General features: G+C 41.9%; 2 protein-coding genes across 3 annotated transcripts in view; both read left to right on the top strand.

Moving 5' to 3' along the window:
• The window catches only part of SLC5A3 (solute carrier family 5 member 3), a 33,103-nt gene extending 21,815 nt beyond the window's left edge, over window positions 1-11,288 (top strand). The window contains exon 2 of one of the 2 annotated variants that reach the window (XM_005201100.5): window positions 4-11,288. In XM_005201100.5, coding sequence (XP_005201157.1) covers window positions 344-2,500 — 2,157 coding nt within the window. In that variant the 5' untranslated portion in view covers window positions 4-343 and the 3' untranslated portion in view covers window positions 2,501-11,288. 2 annotated transcript variants of the gene reach the window in all.
• MRPS6 (mitochondrial ribosomal protein S6) overlaps window positions 1-26,693 on the top strand; it is a 64,352-nt gene that overhangs the window by 22,292 nt on the left and 15,367 nt on the right. The window contains exon 2 of the mRNA NM_001040584.2: window positions 25,679-25,818. Within this exon, the coding sequence (NP_001035674.1) occupies window positions 25,679-25,818 (140 nt within the window). The remainder of the gene's footprint in view (window positions 1-25,678; window positions 25,819-26,693) is intronic.

Raw genomic sequence — 26,693 nt, 5'->3', positions numbered from 1 at the left:
CAGGGTTGGTACAGTAGGCTTCACTAGACTTAGCTGCAACTCAGAATGTCTCCTCCAGCCCCTGAGTAAATGCTGATGGTCTTGTGGAGAGTGGATTAAGAGGACGAGCTAAGTTCTCAATCCCAATTAAGAAGCGGAGGAAAATTTAAACTGTCTCCTTCAAAGTTTATCACAACCACCACCATCAAGACAGCAAACCAAAGGACAAAGACTTTGACCTGCTGTGTTGCTCTGTGTAGTCCAGTTCACGTATGGTTTCCAGACTTGGCTGGGGTTACTCATGAGTAAATAAAAAGTCGGACACTTCTGTCATTGGACGCTTGTATTCGCAAAGTTACCAAACATGAGGGCTGTACTGGAGACAGCAGACATTGCCATAGTGGCCCTGTATTTTATCCTGGTCATGTGCATTGGTTTTTTTGCCATGTGGAAATCTAATAGAAGCACCGTGAGTGGATACTTCTTGGCGGGGCGCTCTATGACCTGGGTAGCAATTGGTGCCTCTCTATTTGTGAGCAATATTGGGAGTGAGCACTTCATTGGGCTGGCAGGATCTGGAGCGGCAAGTGGATTTGCAGTGGGCGCATGGGAGTTCAATGCCTTGCTGCTTTTGCAACTTCTGGGATGGGTTTTCATCCCGATTTACATCCGGTCAGGGGTATACACCATGCCTGAATACTTGTCCAAGCGATTTGGTGGCCATAGGATTCAGGTCTATTTCGCAGCGTTGTCTCTGATTCTCTATATCTTCACCAAGCTCTCTGTGGATCTGTATTCGGGTGCCCTCTTTATCCAGGAGTCTTTGGGTTGGAACCTCTATGTGTCTGTCATCCTGCTCATTGGCATGACCGCTTTGTTGACCGTCACCGGAGGCCTTGTCGCAGTAATCTACACAGACACCTTGCAGGCTCTGCTCATGATCGTTGGGGCACTCACACTTATGGTGATTAGCATGATGGAGATTGGCGGGTTTGAGGAAGTTAAGAGAAGGTACATGTTGGCCTCACCCAATGTCACTTCCATCCTGCTGACGTACAACCTTTCCAACACAAATTCTTGTAATGTCCACCCCAAGAAAGACGCACTGAAAATGTTGCGGAACCCAACAGATGAAGATGTTCCTTGGCCTGGATTCATCCTTGGGCAGACCCCGGCTTCAGTCTGGTACTGGTGTGCCGACCAGGTCATCGTGCAGAGGGTCCTAGCAGCCAAAAACATTGCTCATGCCAAAGGCTCCACCCTGATGGCCGGCTTCCTGAAGCTTCTGCCAATGTTTATCATAGTGGTCCCCGGAATGATTTCCCGGATACTGTTTGCCGATGACATAGCTTGCATCAACCCCGAGCACTGCATGCAGGTGTGTGGAAGCAGAGCTGGGTGCTCTAACATTGCCTACCCGCGCCTCGTGATGAAGCTGGTTCCCGTGGGCCTCCGGGGCCTGATGATGGCCGTGATGATTGCCGCTCTGATGAGTGACTTGGACTCCATCTTCAACAGCGCCAGCACCATATTCACCCTCGATGTGTACAAACTCATCCGCAAGAGCGCCAGTTCCCGGGAACTGATGATCGTGGGCAGGATATTTGTGGCCTTCATGGTGGTGATCAGCATCGCGTGGGTGCCCATCATCGTGGAGATGCAAGGAGGCCAGATGTACCTTTACATCCAGGAGGTAGCTGACTACCTGACGCCCCCAGTTGCAGCCCTGTTCCTTCTGGCCATTTTCTGGAAGCGCTGCAATGAACAAGGGGCTTTCTATGGTGGAATGGCGGGCTTTATCCTTGGAGCAGTCCGCTTGACACTGGCCTTTGCCTACCGTGCCCCGGAATGTGACCAACCTGATAACAGGCCAGTCTTCATTAAAGACATCCATTACATGTATGTGGCCACAGCGTTGTTTTGGATCACAGGACTCATTACTGTAATTGTTAGCCTTCTCACACCACCTCCTACGAAGGAACAGATTCGCACCACCACTTTTTGGTCTAAGAAGAGCCTGGTGGTCAAGGAGAGCTGCTCCCCGAAAGATGAACCATACAAAATGCAAGAGAAGAGCATTCTGAGATGCAGTGAGAATAGTGAGGCCATCAACCATGTCATCCCCAACGGGAAGTCTGAGGACAGCATCAAGGGCCTGCAGCCGGAAGATGTGAATCTGTTGGTGACCTGCAGAGAGGAGGGCAACCCAGTGGCTTCCTTAGGTCATTCGGAGGCAGAAACACCCGTGGATGCGTATTCCAACGGGCAGGCAGCTCTCATGGGTGAGAAAGAGAGAAAGAAAGAAGCAGAGGACGGAAGCCGGTACTGGAAGTTCATCGATTGGTTTTGTGGCTTTAAAAGTAAGAGCCTCAGCAAGAGGAGTCTCAGAGACCTGATGGAGGAGGAGGCTGTTTGTTTACAAATGTTGGAAGAACCTCCACAAGTTAAAGTAATACTCAATATTGGACTTTTTGCTGTGTGTTCACTTGGAATTTTCATGTTTGTTTATTTCTCCTTATGAACTTTTAAGGATATGATGAGACACTAACTTAAGAAAATACTGGTCTTTGGAAAACAACAACAACAAAAAACCCTGCAAACTTATGTAACTGTGCATCTCTCAGGCATTGTTTACGCTGTAGATTTTAGCCAAATTTTACTTAGCAGAAAAATCATCTATTTGCAAGACTTTTATTTTCCCAGAGATGGATGAAAGTAAATTTTCAACCTAAATGAAGTAAAACTTGTTTAAACAGACTGAATTGTGCAAATGTGGTTTAAAATTTTCCATACCAAAGTGAGGAGAGACCAATTATTCTCATAGAGCACTTAGAGCAGAGTTATATGCTAAGGTATCGTGAGTAAGATACACTGTCTGCACTGCCAAATCTTGGTAGGCCTTCTTACCCTGAAATAGAAGACTTGCTCATTTTAAAGTTTTTTCTCTGTCTCTGTAATCCCTACTCCCATTTTAAAGAACTGAATTTGTACATTGTATAATCCATTATGTACTGAAAATCTAACATGTGCTTGTGGAGTACTTGTTTCAGGGCGAGTTCGTTTGCCAGGTTCGTTTTGTTAGCATGAGCCTATGGATTCTGTATGCTGGAAGAAAGGAAGAGGAATGTTTTTTGTAGCTGTTCCTGTACCACCAGTATATGGAATGTTGGGGGAAAGTTCCAGCTGTTTTTGTTTTCTTTTTTCTTTTTTTTCCCTCCTCTGAAGTTTAAGTGAACCACACTCAAATGATCACCAAGTAGTCTTGTCTTTATAAAGTTGTATGTCATGACTGTATTGTAAATGATTATGGGGGGCAGAAAATGAAGTTAACATTGCTGATGATCCCCAAATTTACTGACCAAGTTAAGATTGTTTATATAGTTTGAAAATTAGCATCCCCTAAAGCAGTGTTTGATCAGCTAAGCTGAACAGGTGACTCCTTGTACACCATTAATTCTCTAGCTTTGTTTTTGTCATTTGGTAACATTCTTTATTAATTAGTTAACCTTCCTTAGTGGATCCATTGGAAGATATGTCTGGAAATTTGAAGAAAAGTTAACTTGGCTTTTGTGTTGGGTTGCCCCACTTGATTAGATTGTGATACATTGAAGTTGAGTTTTTTAGAGTGAAAATATCATTCTGAGATCATAATGTATCCTTCATAAGTTTTTTTCCAATTTTTTTTTTAATACAACGTATGTACGCAGCCTCTGCATTTTTGTTTAAACAGTTACAGTGACTTAGAGCATGAGGATATTTCATTGCAAACAGGCCATCAGTAACAGGAAACTCAGAAGAGTGCATGCTTTGCCACTGGTGGGGTTGCAGTATAGCCTTTCTGTAGAATGGATGACAGATTCCAGAGAGCTTCTACGGATTTAGTAGTGTGTCCTATGGAGATTACAGGACTTGTGTAATTGTAGGATCCTCTGTCTTGGCATGGCTCAGTATCCAGTTCCAGCGTTCCTGGAAGAGAATCCATTTTTCACAGGTGGATTCCCCTTCATGAGCACAGGGTACAAAAGACGTTTGAGAAAAGCTCTCCACAGGATGTCGTTCTTTGTGCATGCTGTCCTTTTTCCTCCATGGCACATGAAGGAAACTAATTTTGTATCTACTTTCTTTGACTTTTCTGTAATCTCTGATATTTTTTAAATTGCATGATTTTATTAACCTTGTATTCTTTAGGGGAAAATTATTACTTTTTTAGATACTTTTGTAGATTTTGAATCAAAACTCAGTCATGATGACTTTAAATTTTTTTGTATTTGTAAACTAAGTTCATTATGATGGACTTGATTAGTTCAAAGTTGAGTTTTAGAAATTACTAGGTAGTATAATGTCTTCCCATCTCCAGGAGGCTTTGTGATGGACTGAGTCTGTAGTTGAGAAAATAATTTGTGTTTGAATAGTATGATTTCTGAGAGCTTATTAGAGTGCCTTGTGAAATTTTTTTTAGTTTCATTCTTAAGATTTAATAAGCTGGGGGCCAAATGAAAGTAAGGACCGTCCTCAAGTGGAGGCCGAGGCTGTGACATATTCAAGGTTACAAAGTCTGTTGGGAAGAACAGAAAACCAGGTGTCCAAGTCTGGACTTATGGTTTGTCCTCTTCTTTTCTCAAAGGAACTGTTCTTCTTTTGAGACAGCCTTTTGGTATTTGGGGAAATAATAAGATCTTAGATTTTTCAAATTGCCATTAAGTTGTAGAAATTAAAATTTTTCTTTGAACACGTTGCTGTGTAACTCAGCAGTGAGGTTTGACCTATTGGCTGAGCAGCCTTCTTATCTCTTCTGTTAAAAGCATAAATGAATAGGTGGTGTCTAAGTGGATTTCCCCCGCTTTGTTTAATGTTGACTCCTAATAGTTTGGGGTCTTAGCATCCCCCTGCCTTCTCTCTGCTGTTGTCTTAGTATGATACATAAAATACATCATCTTGTATCTTATTTGTGTGTATATAGCAGTAGGTCAAGTTTAGAGTACTAATGTTTGTAAATAAGGAATGGTTGTTAGCATATCCATTAGGATTGTTTATTCTTGCCAGTGTAAACATCACTTTATTTAGACTGAAGTCCCTGAAGCTTGCCCTTCTTATTGCTTCCCAGTAATAGATAATATGCTTGAATGAGTATGTGAATTCCTGATTGCCGCTTCATTTCAAGGGACCATTCTTCAGTCTTTACTTCGTTAGAATGATCATGGAATGATACATAGTCTCTCATAAAGCTAGCAAAATAGTCATACTTTACACTAAATGGGTCCTAAGTGATGACATTGATACCTAGACGTTAACATGTATATATTTTCTTATTGGCTCAAGCTAAGATTGAGAACTGGCTAAGAGTGATTGACTGAAATAGTTAGCTAAAAGTCAGAATGAAGTGAGGACACTGGTATTCAAAGGTGAAGAAAAATACTGTCTCATCTGGTATCCCCAGTTCTTAGATTTTGTCCTCTCGGGCAGTCTTAGTCTCAAGATCTGATGAGAAGAGCTTGTTGCCCTGGCATGCAGAGTGATTATGGGTTCCTTTGTGGAATGTCTCATTTCCCTGTTGAAGAATATTTTGTCTTTCTACCCTGAGATAGTAAGTGGCTTTTGAAACAGCAGAGCCAGTCTTTTCCCCAGCCTTTCTTTGCTAGGGAAGATACCACTCTTATCTTCTGGTTAGAGAAGCATCAAGCAGTAGCAGTGCTGCTGTGTCCTTTGGCCTCCGTCCAGCATATCTCATCTCCCAAGGCTTCTTTTTCACTTGGCTCAAAGGCGCCATTGTCTTTTTGCAGAAAGAGGCTGGCCTGGGTCACAAAGCCCTAACTCTCAGGGATGGCACATGAAGTAATTAACAGGGGCCTGTTGCTTGATGAAATTTCACATTTTAAGAATTGGGGAGGAAGGTTGCTACTCAGTTCTCTAACCTGAGGCTGAGTAGGGGCTTGGAAAAGTCTTGTCCAGGGTGGTTAGAACCTTTAAGTCTCTACATTTCTCAGTCCCTTGTTATCTTCTCTATATTGAGTTTTGTGGATCCTCTCTCTTTAGAGATCATGTGATACAGGTTACTTTCATTCTTCACCACCCTGTTGACCTGCTATATTATTAGCTATTAAAAAGTTAGACCCATTAATGTTCCCACTTGGCATTCCTTTGTTCACGCTGTACTCCCCTGTGTCATTTTCATCTGAGGTATGATGGCTGAAAATGACCACACAGGTATTTAGCAGTGACACCTCTGCATTTCCGAGTTTGGGTTGAGAGATGTTTAAAGACCATTGCTGTTAAATTATGTTACTACAGAGACCTGCCAGGACAAGATTTTCTGAAGAAGTCGGAAAAACTACTAGATGAGATGCTGAGAAGTACCTGGGTGTAGCAGCCATAGGCTTCAGTATTCATAAGATTTCTCATTAGCTGGGTGTTAAGTTGCTTGTCCTTTTAATGTTGACATTAGCCTGAGCAGACGTCAGAGATAGGACTTAACTCCTGTTTGTGTGTCGGCCCACCTACCATTCAGAGAGACTGGTTTTCCCCTTGATTTGTCTTCTTTCACATTGCTTTAATTAATTCACCTATTCTTTGTTTGAACACTTAACATGTTCCTATTTTGATCTTTTGTCAGCTTAATTCAGGCTTATTGCCATGGTGTGCACAAGTGGTGCTCTGCCCCAGATTTGAAGGCCTGGATCCAGAGAATGATTCACTAAATAGTAGTTGTGTTTAAATATACTAAAATATCTATTAGCTTAAACTGTTAATGCTCCAGAGTTTTATTTTCAGACTTTGTGTTCAGTAATAACAAAAGCCCTAATAATTCATCAGAATTTTATTCTCGAAGCTCACTTTTCAAAAATTAGGCAGAAGTAGTTAAAATTCACACCAGTCCCTTGGAAATGATGGTATCGCAATGTAGAGAGGAATGGGGTTTGTTTTGATGCCAAAAAGCCTTGTTGCAGCAATTAAAGGTAAAAAGTTGGAACTAGTCAGTTGGCATATAGAGAAACTCTTCTGTACTAGTTAGGTGTGAAGCTGGATTATGTAAGAAGTAATCTTTTAATCACTACGGTTGATGTTTTAATCACTACGCTTGGTTTTCTTGGTTGACTTAACTCAGGGCTGCCAACCCCCTTTTCCTCCATTAAGCTAACTTCTCCTAATTTGGTATTTTTTTTGGTCAAACTCTCACCTCTGATGAAAGAGTTACTTTCAGTTACTTTGACTGCAGAACAGAATTTAGCTAAGGTTCAAAATAATTGATAGGCTTTGCCAGTGCTGAGTCTCACACCATTATTCACATTGTCATATAAATGTTTTTATTTAAACTGCTCTCTCCAATGCTGGGAATAAGGCTTTAAACTACTGATTCACCTTTAAAGGAATGTTGTGTGAATTGATATAATTTTATATGTTTGTGTCCATCTCAAGTCCTTTATAAAAGATAGGGTTTAGCTTTTTGTTTCGAGTTAAGTGCCCCATTTATCTGGTAACTAATAGCCTTAACCATTGGCATGTAGTCTTCTGTTCAGAAGTAAACACAAAGGTTTGATATATCTGCATCATTTCTCATCTCATGCACTTTATTTTTTGGAGGGAGGACCATAATCTGAGACTTGACTTAAACCAGTAACCTTAATTTATGTAATGACGTCTGAGGTTCGATTTGGCTACCTGGATTTATGGTGTGTTTGGGTAGAGGGATGCTAGAATAAATCAGACAAAGCACAGTGGCCTCAGATTCTTGCTAGTGTAGGTGCAGTGCCCTGCTCTCCTCAGAGAAGCCCTGGATTGTAATTGTTTCCCCGATAATGGAGCCATGGCACCCCCACCCCGCCACCCAGACAGTTTACAGAGAGTGAACTCTATCAATGAGGGAAGTACATTTTTCAGTGATTTCGGCAACAGCACAGATCGAGAGTAGCTAACCACATCTTTATTGGAGACTTGTATTTTCCCTGGTAAATTCACCTTGTATACCCAAGTGCTGCTGGATAAAGGAGTGTTTACTTTTTTTATTGCCTCTGGAGAAACTTGTCTGGATAATTTTTCAGTGTATCAGTGTCGCCTATACCTCTGTAAGTGGAATGTTCACTAATAACTCACTTTTTTGTTTTAGTAGTTGGAAACTGAAATTAAGCTCATTGCTATGTAGAGTATTGAAATCCCAAACTGGCACAGGCCATTCTGTAGGGTATTCCTTAATATAATCAGCTTCTGAAATTTATGTTTTGATTAGCACCTTTCAGTTGCTGATATTTAATCTGCTAGTTCACACCTTTCCCTTTCTTGAAACATAACTCTTACATAATTCCTCTTTTTAAATTTTGCTATGACTAGTAAAGAAAATACATTTATATTTACATATTTTACATGCAGCCTTTATTTAGGTTCAAAGAACCAGGTAGGTCTAGCTTGTGTTGCAGCTTAAATGTTATTTATTCATCTGTGTTTGTTTCCTTTATATCCTTAATTAAAGATTTAAGGTTACTTATTCTGTGAGTATCTTTTAACTTTTATCATCTTCCAGTGTAGGTTGGGTAGGCATGTCTGAGAACATACATGTGACAAGAGTTTCACATTCCATGATAACAAAGCTTAAAGTAAGTTTTATAGAAAGCACAAAACCATGTTCCCTCATGTGTGTAACTCCGCGTGTGGAAAGCACAAGGCTAACAGTACTCTTAGCATCCCACAAGTGCCCGGCATAAGAAGCCTGCCATGGGTCATCTCCGGAGTTGTCGGGATGAGCACCGCAGTGCTGCAAGCCCTGGCCAGTGAGAGGTACCTGAATCAGGGGTCCTCAGTCATAAGAGGGTCAGTGTCCTAGTCTGAGGGCCTGTGTTCTGCTTTGGTGGAGGAGAGAATACTAGTGTCAGGACTGCTGCAGTTGTACTGGGGGGTTACCAGCTAAAATGGGGCCTGTGGGCTCTTCCCTACGATTGAACTGGAGAAACAGGAACAGACTTGTAGGTTTCTGTGGGTGGAGCATTTTGACAAACTTATGCTTTAAGCTGTAGAGCCTTTGGGTTATTTTTTTTAATCATAAATCTGTAGGAAATTTTACCTCCTGTCAATAGCACCCTGAGATCATGGAGAAATCTCACATTTTAATAGGGCAAATACTAATCTTTAATCTTTGTATAAGTTTAATAAGCTTAATGAAGGTATTTTTTCATATGCCTGACTACCTTCATTTTAATAGAGCAGAATTCGATCCAGGTGTCACAAGCATCAAACAAAGTGAGACATCTGCCAAATCAACTACTTTTTGCTTTTCACATTGATTGTAAGAGTCTAAAGGATTCTTTTGCCTGTTGTGTTACAAGACTAGGTTAGATGAAATCTATGAATATGCCTGCAAAAGAAGAAAAATAATGTGTTTTCTTGCACTCGGCATTGCCCTTATTTTACTCCTCACTTCATTTGAATAGTTAGCCCCTGTTTATTGGCAATGAATAAATACATTTCTCTCTTGGATCTTGCCTATACATCAAAAGATAGGAAAACTCTCAGAATGGAGACAAGGGACTACCTTTTTCCCACTCTGCTCTGTTCCATATATTTATCTTAGGGATAGTCAACTTTAATAATAATATGGAAAGAAGATTCAAGCGGGTGTAGACTAATGGAACATGGTTTAGAAGAATTAGCCTGAGCACTTTGAGGGAGAGAGTATGGCCTACAGCGAAGAGCCAGCAGGTGTGTCCCTACAGCAGTTAATGTAGCACCTCAGGCTTTGGTGGAGTTGAGAGGAACGAGAAATACAGGGAAAAGGAGAGGTGTGAGGAACATCTTTGGCTTAGCCATGTGGGATAAGGCAAAGGAGTAATAACCTGTTAGTTCTATATACTATATAGAATGTGCTCTGTACCTTTAAATTTTGTTTTTAAATCTACAATTGTTTTTAAGAACTTAAAGGATGCTTTTGAAGATGCCTTTGGCAGAATATCTTTCATCTCTAATTTCCATGAATGATTGCTTTAGTATAGGTGCACGTGGCTGTCGCGGTGTAAATACGTACAGTTAGAACTTTCTCATTTCACTATGAGATCTCTTTTGAGTGGCAAACAGATCAACTAGTCTTTTTTGCTCATGGACTTTTCTGTGGGGTTGTTAATATGCAAAAGCTTTATTATTTTCTTTTTAAATAATGAATATTACATTCGTGTCAGATGATGGTATGGAACCTGTTGCCCTGCTTCCCCCCACCAATATTGCTTCAGTTGATGGATTGCCAACAGAGTTCAGAAATGAAAGCGAGGGATTTACCCGTTCTTTGCTTGAATGTCCCATTTCTGTTGCCTGGGCCTATGTTGGCAGTCACATGTGAACTGTGCTATGTTTCTCAGTGCTGCTGCTGCTGCTTCTCCTTTTTTTTTTGATAAGGTGGATATCAAAAATAGTTGCTGTGCAAAAGTTAGTAGTCTTCTTCAAGAAGAAAACCAATTCCTTTTCTAATATCCTGTGAAATTGCTTCATTCATTCCTTTATTTTTAAGCCAAATGTCAGCAGAGTACTGCTGCCTTCTATCTAGTAATTTTGATATGTAAGTATTAACGCATTTTTAACAGATGTCTACATTGAAAAATGTTTTTCCCAGTGTCCTGCCTATTAAAGCTTTGTTCACACGTTCTGTGAGACCAGTCTGTGCACTGGGGTGTGTATTGTGTACATGGATTGTTTCGTCAGTTATGCATTGTAGACCAAATGTGATGTTAAATGAAGTTGTTGAGTTATTGGTGAGTTTTTTGAATTGTAAACTGATTTCCAGTGTACCCTTCATTGTCTGCAGCGTGTTTTTTTTTTTTTTTTTTTTTCTTTTTTAAGGTTTGACTTACCAAGTCCATCTCATTGTATAATGTTTTAGTTGTGAACAGAAAGTAGAATTTGGTATAAACCAGGTAACTTCCATATTGAAAGGAATACAATTGAAATTGTAGATTTAGGATTGTTAACCATACATGACAATTCTAACTTGACTCTTCTATTGTATACAATCTGATTTTTTAAATTGTAGACATGTATGATCTTGGTTTAATGTGTTTTTAAAAGTGTTATTGTTTTAAAAAAAAATGAAGCATATCTGCTAAAGAGCTGTCAGTTTTCATTACTGACTCTGTAAAATACACTGTTTTCTGTGTACTGTGTGTTATTTTGCCAGCTGCTGCATTAGCGTTTAAAAGTATTTGGAAACTTAAGATGAACTACATTTCTTGCAAAGTATATTCCTTTCTGTGGTATTTTGTCCTGTAACTGAAGTATAGTAATTATTTTATGGAAACGTTAGCACTTCTGTACCAACTTTGAATAAAATGAAAAATTTACATTTCTGTGACTGAGTATTTTCAGTACGAACACATGCCCGTCCTCGAGGTTGCGCCTCAGTTCCTTTTCTCTTAGCTCATGAAGAGTTCCAGTACGTTTCCCCTACTGCTTATTGTTCTTCTTCACCTTGGTAAGCATGGACTCGCAAGTATTAACTGATAATACAGAGTAAATAAAAATACGCTCAGTGTTTTCACTTCTGATTCTGAAATAATTGCAGATGGTAGGACAATTGTAAGGATAGTGTGAAGAACCCAGGAATCGTTTTCATCCAGATTTATAGTAGTTAACGTTTGGCCACAGCTTCTTTGTCATTTCTCTCATCAGACACTTTCGTGAACCATTTGAAAACATAAGTTGCAGACCTCACTCCCCTTTACCCTCTTAAGTATTTGGGGGTATAGTTCTTAAAACAAGGACAGTCACCCATATAAGCATAAAATAATTATCAAAATCTGAAAACAGTGGTACAATATTTTAATCTAAAGCTTTTATTCAAATGTTACTCTGTTAAATGTCCTTTTATAGCAACTTTTTTTTTTATATTCTTAAGTTTGGAAACCAGTTCATTGCATTTAGCTTTAATGTCTATCTTTTTTAGTCTGAAATAGTTTCTCAGCTGTTCTTTTTGTCTTTTGTAGTACTGATATTTTTGAAGTTTAGATGCCAGTCATTTTGTGAATTCCACTCCTATTTAGGGTTGTTCTCCTCATGACTTGACTCACTATACATTTTTGGTTACATTTTGACTACAACATAAGCAATAATAATAGGTCCACAAAGCCTCACATTGGGAGGTGTGTGATGTGTTGTCTCATTATTGTTGACATTAACTTTGATACTTGATTCAAGTGGTATGTACTGTGTCTCTCCACTATCTAGTAAACATCTTCCCTTTTGCTAATAAGTAGGTTGTGGGGGAGATAATTGGGTTTATCTCCCTGGGCTTCCCTGGTGGCACAAGAGGTTAAAGTGTCTGTCTGCAATGCGGGAGACCTGGGTTCGATCCCTGGGTCAGGAAGATCCCCTGGAGAAGGAAATGGCAACCCATTCCAGTATTCTTGCCTGGTGAATCTCATGGACAGAGAATCCTGGTGGGCTACTGTCCATGGGGCTGCAAAGAGTTGGACATGACTGAGCGACTTAACTTTCACTTTCCCTGATAAACTCTTAATTTGGGCTTCCCTGATAGCTCAGTTGGTAAAGAATCACCTGCAATGCGGGAGACCCCAGTTCAATTCCTGGGTTGGAAAGATTTTGCTGGAGAAGGAATAGGCTATCCACTCCAGTATTCTTGGGCTTCCCTTGTGGCTCAGCTGGTAAAGAATCCGCCTGCAATGTGGGAGACCTGCGTTTGATCCCTGGGTTGGGAACATCCCCTGGAGAGGGGAAAGGCTACCCACTTCAGTATTCTGGCCTGGAGAATTCCATGGACTGTATAGACCATGGGGTTGCAAAGAGTTGGACATGACTGAGTGGCTTTCACAGAGTTCACATAAATAACTTATTATTCCTCATCAAACTAGCCCATAGTTTTAGCATCCATTGATAATTCTTGCCTGAGCAAGTTATTCCTGTGGTGGTGTAAAACAGTGATTTTTCTTTCTTTTTCTTTTTTTCACTATACTGAAATCAAGAATTTCCTCTTCTCCCCGTTTATCTATCAGTTTGAACTCATGTACTGCCTTATTTAGTAGGTTATGATTCATTACTGTCATTGTTTTGCTCAGATGTTTCCAGATTTAGCTAGCAGGTGTCCCTTCAAGCTAGTTTGGGTTCTCTGTGGCACGTTCCATTGTTTCTTGAGTACTCCCTGGCACAGTGGTAAAATAATCCGCCTGACAATGCAGGAGACACGAATGTGGGTTCGATCCCTGGGTTGGGAAGATCCCTTAGAGGAGGAAATGGCAACCCACTCCAGTATTCTTGCCTGGAGAATCCCATGGACAAAGGTGCCTGGAGAGCTGCAGTCCACGCCATGGAGTCACAGAGTCAGACATGACTGAGTGTGCATGATATCGCCTCTTAACAGCTGTGTCTGTGCCCTCCAGTCCATGTATTTCTCTGTTGTATCCACTCCAGAGACTCAGCCTCCAAACATGCATCTAGGGGTCCAACTACTCCATAAACTTCAAGCAGCTTTATTTTAGTTCCCGACTCACCCTCATTTTCAAAGGTGTACTCCGTGTTGCCGGTCCCCAGGTCTTGGGAATTCTACAGTGTAAGTATGGTTGACTCTTGGTTTTCCCCACTGGTGCTTTTTCTCCACCTGCTTTCTTTTTCTTAAAATCATACTGCTGTTTTCCCCTCCTCTCCCTCATTCTTGTAGAGTTGTGTGTTAACAGCAACACTGTTTAACAGGAGTTCTCGTAGGTTTTCAAGAGGGGGTGAAATATGCTTCTGTTGAATCCTCCTAACTTGCTGGGGAATCCTGGTATCCACTCTTCACTTAGCTTTTGAAGCTCGAAATTTCAGGGCCTGTTGCCCATTTCTGCCTTATCCTGAAAGAACATGTTGTCAACCAGAAGCACAGTGGGAACTGAGAAATTCTGCTTACCTTGGGAGTTAGACAACTTTTATATGTGACCTCCAAGTTTGAATGCAGTACTCCAGGGTAGATCCTGCTGATTTTAGACTGATAGGAAAAGGAAATAGAACAGAATGAGGTCTGTCGTTAACTTTGGATTTTACTCCTTCTAGCTCTCATTTGAGATTTTATTGTCATGCCCTATAGCAGATTCTCTGTAAAATACTATTGTCTTTACATGGGGCTTGCTGACTCATTAACAGAAGTTTTGATAGGTGTTTGGAGTCTCAGTTGTGTTGTAATGTTCTCTGGTACACTCTAAGAGTCAAATGTCCACTGGTTTTATTGCATCCCAAGAATCTTCAGAAGTTTGGAGGCACCATTTTGAGTCTCCCACCGTGTCTTTATTTCCACCCTCCACCTGTTTGTTCCTAGTTCCTTGACTGTATGTCTCTGATTTTGACTAACAAGATATGCTTAACTTTCTTATGCGTCTCTACCTTTATATACATACATTATATATATAATGTGTAGTTGTATATATGTGTATGTGTGTGCTGTTTGCCTTTTTGCAATGAAGATCTTATTTCATTTGAATTTTCATTTTTTAGTTGAGGCCATTTTTCCATTCTAGTTGAATTAAGTACAGTTAGTAACGTCCATCTGTCTTTCCACATACTCTCTGATGCACTTACTCATCAGACATTGGTCGACTGCATCCTGTGCTCCAGGTTCTTTGGATTTCCAGCACCTGGTGACGATGGAACAGAAAGCCACTTGGAGAGGCTTGGTTGGGGAAGAGGGTGTCCTAAATAATGGCACTCTCAAGATGCGTGTGGAGTGAGACACACACACAGGATTAGGGAAGGAGAGGCACACTTTTCCTTGGAAGTAGCTGATTCTTGAAGGGTATTTTGATTTCTTGAATTCCTCTGTGCTTTTAAGCCCTTTCTCTTCTCTTTAGAGCAATGTAGTCCTGTAAGAACCTTCCTCCCATTGCTTGAATTAAGCACCCCTGCAGGATAGTCACAGTTTGGGTCTGTTGTTCACCAAGATAACGCAAATCTGACTCTCTTGCCAAAGCCCATGTATCTGCCTCTTTTCGAGGCATATTTTAAAAAAATTTCCCTTAAACCAGTCGGCTGATATTTTTTGCTAAACCCATACATACAGTGACACTTAGAAGATTCACAGAAGCTAAACTGACTCTGCTGATAACCCTTGTTCTCTAGTATCAAAGCCCTTTGCTGATTCTTATCTCCCTGGTCTCCCTGTCATTCCAGTGCTGCGTCCCCTCCTGCGCCCTGAACGGGTTGAAATATAAGGCGAAGGCTGTGCACTGAATTGTGCATGAAGGAGAGCAGTCAATAAGCCAGGTGCTGCTCCATGCTGTCCACCTGATGCCTGCTCTCACTATCAGTTTCATGAGCTGTGGCATTTCATCTGCTTGCTGCCATGGTAACCAGGACTCCTGCCAGTCTTCTTGATTCCTATCTTTTATTCATCTGTAAGTGCATCTGGAGGGGGTATGAAGAGGACCGAAATGGAAATCCCCCAGTTTTAAAAGGATTGTGGGTTTTCAATGTTCTCAGAATAGCAAACATGGATACTTCAGTTTTGGCATTTTCCCACCTTTTCAGGTAGTATTAACCACAAGTAGTCACCTATTAAAATTGTCATTTCACATTCAGGGAGGGCTCCATTCTTACTGTGAGAAAAGTGGAGCTTTTATGCTTCTTAAAATTGGAGGAGAGCATTGCTGAAAATCCTCTGTTAACTATAGTTCAGCCAGGATCATTCATCTTTGGAGTGATGAGAAGCCAGCCAACTTGCTACTAGAATGTCATTCTCACCTTTGTTCACACCTGGGGCACTCTGAAGAACTGTAATGCCCAAGGTTTTTGAACCCCTAGTCTAACTGAATCAGCATATCTGAGGGTGAAACAGAGTGCCCTTTAAAGACTCCGCAGATGATTCTGATGAGATCTAGAGCAATGCCTTGGGGATTCCGCCCTTTTCCTTTGACTAACCCGAATCACAAAGGGAATGGTTGGTTATGGGCAAACGAGCCCCCACTTTGGCCCTAAGTGACCTCTGAATGACATTCTTTTTTGAGTTGACACCTTGGACACAAGTAGGTTTATTAAGGAAGAAAAACTACATTGCGATTGAACTACTCACGTTTCCTGATGAGTGAAAAGAAAAGCACTAGTTGCTTAATCGTGTCCAACTCTCTGTGACCCCATGGGCTGGGGTCCTCCAGGCTCCTCTGTTCGGATTCTCCAGGCAGAATTCTGGAGTGGGTAGCTATTTTCTTCTCCAGGGGATCTTCTCAACCCAGGGATCGAACTTGGGTCTCCTGCATAACAGGCAGATTTCTTTACCATCAGAGACACCAGGGAAGCCCATGTTTACTGATAACCCAGGCACATAAATAGCCGACAACTAGTCATTTCGTGTGTTGCGCTCAGTCGTGTCCAACTCTTTGCGACCCCATGGACTGTAGCCCACCAGGCTCCTCTGTCCATGGGATTCTCCAGGCAGGAATATTGGAGTGGGTAGCCATTTTCTGGCTCTCTTGTAATCACGGGTTCTTTCTTGCTCGTTCTTTAAATTTATTCATTTATAACCTTTGACACCAATGCCGTTACTGATGTCTCTGCACAGACTAGCTGCAGGGGTCCTTTGGACGCCCACTGCATTTAAGGTAAGTCCAGTTTGTGATTTAAAGGCATGGTGCCAATCTTGCGGCTAACCCTTTTATACCCGCACGTTCGACCGTGCCGCGGACCGTGACCCGACTTTACTATTTGCACTCTGCTGTAGGCACAGTGTTCATCTGTGCTGAACTTGGCAGTCACTGGACACTGACCACTCTGATTTTTTTTTCTTCCATTCTTCCCTGGGTTCTTTCTATTTTCCTCATATCATCCAAAGCATACATTTTGGTGTTAGCTTTCCCAGATCCTCAAGAATCTCAGCCCTGGCTGCCTGGCCGTAGAATGGGCAGCTTGTCTTAACTGCTCTCATTCTCTCGCTTTCCTTGGCTGTTGTGTTTTTCAAGGCCACACTTGGCCTTTCCCCATCGCATCTCTTCAGTCTGCCCTGATTCTAGACTCAGAGATCTCAGGGATCCAGTTTTCCCTCTCATTCCCCAAAGACGGAGCAGCCAGTTGCAAGCGCTTGTGATGCTTGAAGTACAGTTTGCAAGACTCTTTCAGTAAACCCGGAAAAGCTATCTGTACCACCCTGATTGTTAAAATATTTAAAATGTGTATGGATATGGAGTCGGTGGAGTTCCCAGTGTTGAGGCATAGTTTCAAGGCTTTGACACAGAATTCACAAACTATGGCATCTAAGAAGATAGCAGTTGGCATAGGCTTAGGGGAAGAAATTCTTCTTAAAACTGAATTTGCCCTTCGCCCCCATCCTAAAAGTTTGTTTTTAAAACACCTTTTCATTTTAAAAGAAATTAATATAATTAATATAATGAAACATAAAAAGAAGAGACTGGAATACTCTCATCTTACTACTTAAGGAAAACTAATACAATTTAGGTGTCTATTCATCCAGAAGCTATATGTGTATATTTTAGTACTTTTTTCTTCCGGAAAGAAGCTGTGTATTGACCCTGCATGCCGATTTTTTTCTTTATTTTATTAAAATGTTTTTATGTCAGTATTTAAGGATATTAGGGTCAGCACTTTTTTAATGGCTGCATAGTACTTGTTCAGTCAGTGAAAATAACTTATTGAACCAAACTCCTATTAATGGACAACTATGTTTTCATCTATTTACTGTCTTAATAATTTTGTGGTATTTTGGTAGCTAAATTCTTGTGCATGGGTATCATAGTTTTCTTAGAGTAATTTCCTAGGAGTGACTGTAGGATTGAAGGTGTACACATTTTAAACTAATATATATTGCCAAATGGCCCTCCAGAAAGTTTGTTTTTACCGAAAGTGTGTTCAAAGAAACTGAAGTCTTAAGTGTTCTGGGCGAAAAATGGCCATGAGTGGAAGAAAGCAAGGCTTCCACCTGTACTGAGTAAAGTGCCCACGTGGATTCCGTCCCAAACGCAGATTCCATCAGAAGCTGCTGCTTGTTGAACTGTCATCCCACACGTGCTCCGAGAGGACCCTAGCTAACCCTCCACCCACGTCTTGAAGAGGTGCTTAGCCGTCGGAGTCTGGCTGAAGTCTGCCAGCTCTAACCGCGCCCCCCCAGAAGTGTTTCCCCTCCCCTTTTGTTAGTTACTCATGTGTATCTGCATGTCCCCCTCACAGCCCTCTGAAGGGCGGGGGCTCTGTGTCTCTTATCCTGTGGCATTTCTTTTGGAGGTGGATTACCTGATGAGTGACTTGGAAATCCTTGTCCTGAGGGAGACACTTGGAGAGGAATGTGGGTGGGTAAATATGAGGTTGAACCTTAGGAAATAGTCACTATTTGGACTGCTTGGTCCTCCCCAAATGGCAGTTTCACAAGGTTCAACCTGTATTTCTGATACCCACAGAGTGTTGTATGTATGGGAGATCTATCCAATTTATTCTCACTCCATTTCCAGATGTGAATGTCTGCACGTTCTCTCTTACAGCTGATTTATGCCATTAAGATTATTTTAAAGTTGTTCCCCAGTAGAGATTTCTAGATGCCCCCCCCAATAATTGTTTACTATAAAAGATGATTATGTAACACATTGAATCTCATAATCATGAAGGCTTTTTCACTTAGCACATTTTTCAGCAGCTCTTAGGGTGCTTTTGGTTTAATGGCTAAATGACCACCACTTGGAATGTCTGAACTGTGAATGTATTTAACAATATTTTAAAATTTTGAGGTATTTTCGGTTTTGTAAAGCACACAGCAGAGGCATATAAAAAGAAATAGTTTTTCACAGCGTTACAGTATTTGTTACTTTCCTGCTACACTTGATGTGTTTTGGTTCCCGTCTCTTCTCCCATCCTCTTCTCTGCCTTTTAAAGTCTGTTGAGTCTTTTGTTCATAGTTATTTTACATTTTTAAAAAATGGTCTTATTAAATATGATTCATGGACAAAGTAGTAGAGCAGTTAAGATCTCTAAAGTGTTTTCTGTCTTTGACCTTTAAAAGTTCTCTAAGAGTTACTTTTCTAGCCACTTTAACCTACAAGTTATATAGTGTATAATAGTCCATTATAGATAAGTATAATCATGTTCCAGCATGTATTTATATATCTTTACATTAAAAAATTTTTTTTAGTTTACATTTGTCCTTACTGAATTTTATTCAGATTTTTAAAATAGCTTCTGTATTTAACAGTTTTAATCCTTAATTACTGTGAGAACTGCAGCTCTTGATTCAATAAATTGTGGGGCAAAGAGATTTTCTTGAGTCATAAAAAATATCTGATGAAACAGTTCCCATGGACTCATAACCAGAGTCGGGCTCTGTGGATGCTAGGCAGGGCTGGAGGTAAGTGGTGTCTGCTCTCTTTTCTAACCCAGGATTGCCAGTGACACAGCTTCCTTGGAATCTGGTTCTTCTGTTGGAAGGTGCTCACAGATTTTGTTTTTCCAACTGTTGTGAGAATCTCAATGCAGAATTTCCAGGCACAAGTCTCTCTATTTGGAAATGTAAATTTCAAGGAAATTATTTTAAGGAGACAAACCTTGGAATTAAGGTGCAGCAAAGATAGGGAAAGGCTTTTACATTTACATTTTCACAGGTTTTGCCAGTTTTCTGACTTGGCTCTGCCTTCTGTAAATCCTCCTTGCTCCCAGGAATTGGGCTACTCTTTGTAGAGTGAGAAAGGTGAGATATGAGTGGGTGCTGTATGCCATTAAGTATTGTGAATTCCTGGGGATTTCTCTGGTGGTCCAGTGGCTAAGACTCCGCTCTCCCGGTGCAGAGTGCCCAGGTTCCATTCCTGGTCAGGGAACTAGATCCAACATGCTGCCACTAAGACCTGGTGCAGCACAATAAATAAATGTTTAAAAAAAATATTGTGTATTCTGTATGGTTTTCGGGTGGGACGTGAGGGTGTTGTAGTGATAGCTGCGTATACCACTGATTCAAAGCCATGTTTGCCAGAGAGTCTAATTTATGAGATAGTTTTGTTGACAGGCTTCTCTTCTGGGATGAAAATACGTTCAATTAAACACTGGCCATTGACTGATGGTGCTGCTCATGGTACTCCCGTGAACTCAGCTTGAATAATGCTGCTGATGGCAAGTGGAGATGCTCTTCCTTTGTTTTCCTCATCTTCTTGCTCTTTGTTTATTATAGCAGCTTTGCCTATCAGAGTCCTTAGAGCTGCAGGTTTCAAATTGTGATCTGAGGAGCCTTGGGCTTCCCAGGGACATTTTCAGGGGATCGGTGCAAAGACAACAGTGGGTAAAACAGCTGTTGCCTTAGTATAAATCTAGGCACCACCAGATTTTACTCGTAGTTAATGTATTCTTTACCACCATGCAATTGGAGTGTTTTTAAAAATGCCATTTTACTTCCTAGTGTCCTTCAGAATGATTAGTGGTGCCAGAGTAGTATTGGAGTTTAATCTCAGCAGGGGCTTTAGGGGGCTTCCCAGGTGACAACAGCGCTAGAGAGCCAGGCAATGCAGGAGACGCAGGTTCCATCCCTGGGTCAGGAAGATCCCCTGGAAGAGGAAATGACAGCCCACTCTAGGATTCCTGCCTGGGACAGGCCTAACCTTCCACCTGGTCCAAGGAGTGATCTGATGGTCACCTGATGTCTTTGCATTTTGAGTGATGGGTAGGTCAGTGCTTCACAAGGCAGCCTGTTTCACTTTGATGTAGCTGTAATTTTCAGAAATGTGTTCTTGTTTATACATCAAGGCTGTAATTTTCAGAAATGTGTTTTTGTTATACATCAAGGCTCTGTTTCTCTGTAATTTTTATCTTTTGATTCCAGTCTAAGTCTTAGGGCCCAATCAAAACATGTCTATCTTTTACATAGTAGCCCTGTAAATATTTGAAGTTTCTCCCTAAGTCATCTTCGGTAGGCTGAACACCAGTAGTTCCAGTAATTAATAATAGTTCAAAATTTTAGCTTAAGTTTTAATTTTGTCTAGGATGAACTGTCTTTTTTAAAGTATTGTTTAGTGTAAATTTTTTGGATAATACTGTATCTTACCAGCAGATTATTAAAACAGTCCAAATTTAACATTTATGATTATGTACATGTGAACTTTCTATTCCTGAAGTACATGAGCTATTTAGTTCCACTTGTACTAAATGAATTCTGGGTTCCTTTAAACTGTAGTATTAGTGTTAGCAGCACTTTGGCATACATGAGACAGGTGCACAAAACACCCACACTGAAATGTTGCTTCGGTGTTATAGTCACTGCCCTGACAGTAAGCTGTGTTGTATGTGAAAAGCGGCTTCAGACTGTATTAGAGAAAAGAGGAAACTTCATGTCCCTCCAGGGTAAAACTGGGAATAGGTAAGCAAGAGGCCCCCTTGGGAGGAGGTGCGGTAATTTATTTAACAGCCCGTTTTTAGTGCCTCTTCTAGCAATACGGACTGTGGTAACAGTCGTGTGCAAGATGGACAAATGTGCATGCTCTCCTGAATCTCACGTTGCTGTATTGAATCAGTGAGTGGAGTGAGTGATAGTCGCTCAGTCGTGTCCTACTCTTTGCTACCCTGTGGACTGTAGCCTGCCAGGCTCCATGGGGTTCTCCAGGCAAGAAGGAGAACGACTTAAAGAGTCTGGGGTTGGGATGGGCACCTCTGGATGATAGGGTATCAGAAGGAGGAACACTGGGAGAAAAGACTTGGTAAACACACACACACACAAAACTTTTATGTGCCCCCAGGATATTTTGAGAATTGTGGCATAAGTATTGTTTGTGTGAAACTCAACAGAGACAGAAAAGTGGTTGAGAGCCACTGACTTAGCACCTGAGAAAACTGAAGCACAGCTTTAAAATGGATAGATTTTAATAATTTATCCAGAGTTGCGTAGTATTAGTGAAGGAATTGTGACTGGAATTCAGTTTTTCTAGTTCCCATTCATGTTCATTCACTGTTTCTTTTCCATATTTTTTTTCTCAAGTGAACGTTTTCGGCTTCCCAATCTGTGCCGTAACAGAACTGTGTTTCATTGACATATGGTGGGTTGGAGGAAAGTCTTAAGGAGCTGCTTTACAGATAGGGTGAGAGAAGCCCGCAAGAAGCACGTGCGTACAACCTCTCTCAGAATAGTTGGAATTAAAGGGTTCAGAAGCCTTGTAAATGAGAATTACGCCAGCAAGGTCCTGTGCTTCCTGTAGACATATGTTTGTTTGTTTGTTTGTTTTTAACAAATTGAACATTGTGCTTTGTTGAACAGAACTTTTTTTTTTTTTTTTTTAAGAATCCTAGCATTTTTATTTTAATAGACTTCTGAGTTTCACCAAATGAGGAAAGTTGGATGCCTGGGCTCATGGGTTGATTGGATAAGGAGCCAGTGGATGGAGAGTGGTGGATTTTGCAGAAACCCATCTGCATCCCGGCGTGCTTGTGTGGTGAGGCTGATGTCCCTCAGCACGTTGGTGCCCAGCGCGTCCACCTGAGGACCCATCCTGGGGGGTCTGGAGCTCAGCGGCCCAGGCTCACCATACTGGCTGCCGCACGTTTTAGGGAGAGTGGGTTGAGGTCTTGCCCGCTTCCTGTCTTGCCCGCTTCCCCTCAACCCAGTAACAGTGGAGCAGAGGTCAGCCAGATTAGTTTCCACTTTGCAGGTCATACAGTCTCGGCTGTAACTTCAAGTCTGCTTTTATCGTGGAAGCAGCCATGGGCACTATGTAAAATGCCTGAGCTGGCTATGTGCCGCTAAAACTTTGTTTGCAATTCTGGCGTGCTAAGATTCAGCCCTCAGGCCCAGACTTCGAGTTGATGAGGCAGGTATATAGGACAAATTGAGCAGCTCTCTTCACAAACAAGACTTTTAACCCCTCCTTCGTCTTTTTTTTTTTTTAACTTTTGGTAACATGAATTACAGTGAAATGAATGTGGCCATTCAAGCAGTTTGCCATTTGGCCATTTGACCTTGACGTGCCAAAGTTAGAGTGTGTTTTGATGTTTTCCCGAGCTACATTCTTGTTAGGTAGCCTTTCCCCTTTTTTGGACAGAAGAAAATCTTTGATTTTACAAGCTCTTACTTCAGAAGAGGTGCTCCATGTTTCATACTGTAAACTCTTCAGTCGGAGTTTAAACAAGGCAAGAGGCATTGAGATATATTCCTTTCTAATCAGGCAAAGCTGAATTAAAATTTATGATTTGAGGAGCTAGTCAGAAGGCTGTAATTAGTCAGAGTGTGTGTGTGTGTTTCCCTTATTCGTTCTTAATTTGTATAGACTGTCCATCTGTCTTATCATAAGTTAATTGATGTAATACCAAGTCAAGAAATAGCATTCTTAATGAAATGAAATATTCCCCTCCTGTTAGATATGAGGTTTCTGCAGAACATGGAAATGTCTGGGAACTAATGAAATGTGAGAAGAATTTAGGCTCCACTCGATTAGAGCTATACAAAAATGTCTATGGAGAAATTGCTATAGATTTTTACCCAGTGTTAATACAAGCAGATTTTGGCCCCCCCCTTTTTTTTTTCCAGGAAATTTCTGTTTATCATAAGGTTGGTTAAGTATGTAAATACACATAATTTTCATTAGGAATTAAAAAAAAAATCCCTAGTGGGCTACAATACGAAATTCAAGTAGAACTTTTATTTCTAAACCTTGAACTAACAGTGCATTCACAGCATTTTAGCAGTGTTTGTCAGAAAGAAATTACACAGGTACGTGGTGGGTTTTCTTCAGGTTGTACACGTTAAACTTTTTTTTTGCAGTTTTCTTTTCATTTGATCCAAAACAAGCCACCGGAAGGTAGCCTTTTCTGAAGTTCACTCCTGCATTTCAAGATTTCTTTGCTTGCGTTCCTTCAGTCATGTCTGACTGTCATGTTCCTCGTCCTCTGACCTTCTTCCCCTGACTCAGCTTTTTCAGTGTTCCTTTTCTTCACATCAGGCTCTTCCAGTTGTTAATGGCCACATGGTCTCTAAGTCATGACATCTCTCAAAGGCCCAATTGCCAAATCTGTAAACCTTCTTTGCTCCCTTTTTTTTTTGGTCCTGATGAAAATTAAATATATGTAACAGTAAAACACTAGACCAGGTCATGTAGCAGTTATGCAACACATCGTGTTGGCAATGTATGAAAACATCCATCTTGTTATCCTTTGGCTGGTCCATTCCCCTTTAACTGCTGACCCGCTCGTTGTTTTCTCTCCTCAGACTCTGCTCAGATTTGTCTGCACCTCAGGCTCTGGTGTTTTCTCTTTCCGTCACGTCTCTACCTTGGCAGTCCAGCTTCTGGCAAGATTGTTGAGTGACCGTGTGGTCCCCATACTGTGGGCTTTCCTTCTCCATGCTGTTTCTCTGGCAGCTCCCTGTTCCCTTAGTTTCTGTGATAAAGCTGGTCTGGTTTTCCTGTTGCTCTTTGCTTCTCTCACTTGGAATCCTCATCTTAGCCCCTGAGTGTCTGTGCTTCCCGAGGCTCTCTTGGTCTCTGCTGCTCGCCCCATGCCCTCTCTCATGCCCTCCCTGCTCCCAGGTCTCAGGTAGCACTTCTCTGCTGACGACGCTGAAACATAACCCTATAGCCTGCCCTGTGGTTTTCAGCTAAACGCTCGCATCTTGAGAGGTCAGCTGTTCCCTTAGCTGTTAACAGTAACCCCGTTCTCCCAGCTACCATGTCTGGGGCCTCTCTTTGGCCTCATCTCTCCCCCATATTCCACCTTCCTTTATTTAGTTGTCTTCTTAGGTTTACCCCTGTGAAGTATCTCTTCTTCCAAAAGCTTTTGGTATATACATATGCATAGAAACCTGAAAAAAATTCACCACAGTGTTGAAAATCTTTTATCTCTGGATGATGGAGTTTCTTATCATTTCAATTTGGCGTCTCGGTCACAGATCTCAGTTGTTTCTGTACTTGGACGCAGCCGGCAGTCTTCGCCTTTCAGCCCTCCCTCGTCCTGATCCTCGTCCCGTGGGGCTCCGAGCTGTGTCTCGTTCCTTTCTGTCTCTGCTCCTTTCCTCAGTGCCCGCGTGGTGTGCTCCTGCGTCCCCCGTGGCCATTTCTCAGGGCTCCTGTCCAGACCTCCTTCCTCAGTGGAGCCCTTCTCCCAGCCGAGTGTGTCTTCTCTTTTCACGAGCTCTTTGGCCCCCGTGTAACTCCCTGCCTCCTGCCCTCTGGTCTTCTTAACGTGGGTTTTTGGTGTTCATGTCTTCATTAGATTGTAAGCTCCATGCGGGCAGAGATTGGGTCTTTCTCATCCTTTCCCCGTTTTGGTTTACAGTCTCTTACTTTTTCTTTGGGAGACAGCCCCTTTCCCCACTGGCTGTCTATGGTTCTGGTGGGACAGCCGGTCCAAGCGTCCTGCCGAGAGGATGCCCTTTCCCCGGAGTTTGAATATTGAGTCCTGGGCTGCAAGGACTGGCAGTGACTGGTGCTGACTCACCCTGGCCAAGGTGCTCTGAAGAAGCCACTGGTTAGTCCCTGCCTCCCAGACCCCTGGAGCTGCTGTGGTCCCTGAACTCTCCGAGGCCTGCCTCTCCAGATTTTCCTCCGTATCTGTGAGCTATTTGTATCCTTACAATAATGTATCTTTCTCTCTCTCTCTCTCTTTTTAAAAAAAAAAAAAAAAAACAAACTTTAAATTAGCCAGAAATACTTTCTGTTGACTTTACCCAAAGATCCCTTCCAATAGAGCTGTTATGATCGGAACTGACCAGACTTCAATCATTCTGCTTCTTACACTGATTCTCATGTGTTTTTTTCTTCTTCTTCTTCTTTTTAAAAACCAAAACAAAACCCAGCCTGAGACTGCTGCGGCCTTGAAGCGGACGCTGGAAGCCCTGATGGACAGAGGGGCGGTGGTGAGGAGCCTGGAGAACCTGGGCGAGCGCACGCTTCCCTATAAGATGTCGGCCCACAGTCAGCGGCACACCAGGGGAGGGTAAGTCCTCCGCGGGTCATAGACCGTGCCTGACGCCTCAGGAGCACTGTGGAGCTCGTCTCAGAGGTGACGAGGTGCTCACAGGCCCACCCCACTGTGCCAGGCGGCGTGCAGGTTGTGTACCCCAGCATGTTCTGTTGCAAATGGGGTGCATGCATGTTCACCCACAGTGAACTAACCAGAGCCCCAAAAGGGGCCGTGCCAGGGAAAAGACGTTCATGAGCTTCTGATTGTGGGAACCCTTTGTTGTCAGCGTAAGCACTGTCTTCCCTTGATAGTTCTTTAACTTTTGCCTTTAAAACACCTCATTGAGCAACATGCTGTCCACCTACTCAGTGCTTCCTTTGTAATTACGAAGATTGCAGATAAAAAGCAAGATGCGCTTCTTAATACCAATGTATATAACTAGAGCTTAAAATCCCCAAAAGAATGGTTTTACCTACTCCAACCAATTTTAATCACAATATTTTGTAATGGTTTTTTTTTTTTTCCATATAGTATATAGCAAGTTCCTCAAACATGTCAAGGGTTCGATTTTGTAGCAGTAACTGTCTTGGAGAAATGCTCTGAGGTCAGTTTGTTGGGTTGGTTTGACGCATCTCTAAAGTTGTGCCCCTGGTTTCTGTTTGGAGGAGGAATCTTACATTGTTGTGTTTCCTAGAAGTGGGTTGATGGAGACATGGGAATCAGTTTTTAGCTTTGCTGGGAAAGCCCAGGACTAGACCTGATTCTGGCTCTCCCAGCTGTGTGGCCTAAACCAGGCTACTCAGCTTCTCTGGAAGGAACTCAGGTGGTCGTTCTCCCGTCCATGCTGCCACAGGGGTGGAACGAGATGACCTCGAAGGACATGCTCTGTGGGACACACTGCGTGTCAT

Source organism: Bos taurus, chromosome 1 (genome assembly GCF_002263795.3).
Source record: "Bos taurus isolate L1 Dominette 01449 registration number 42190680 breed Hereford chromosome 1, ARS-UCD2.0, whole genome shotgun sequence".
Taxonomy (NCBI): Eukaryota; Metazoa; Chordata; class Mammalia; order Artiodactyla; family Bovidae; genus Bos; species Bos taurus.
Note: the sequence above shows the minus strand (reverse complement) of the source record. Positions and strands in the feature narration are given on the sequence as shown.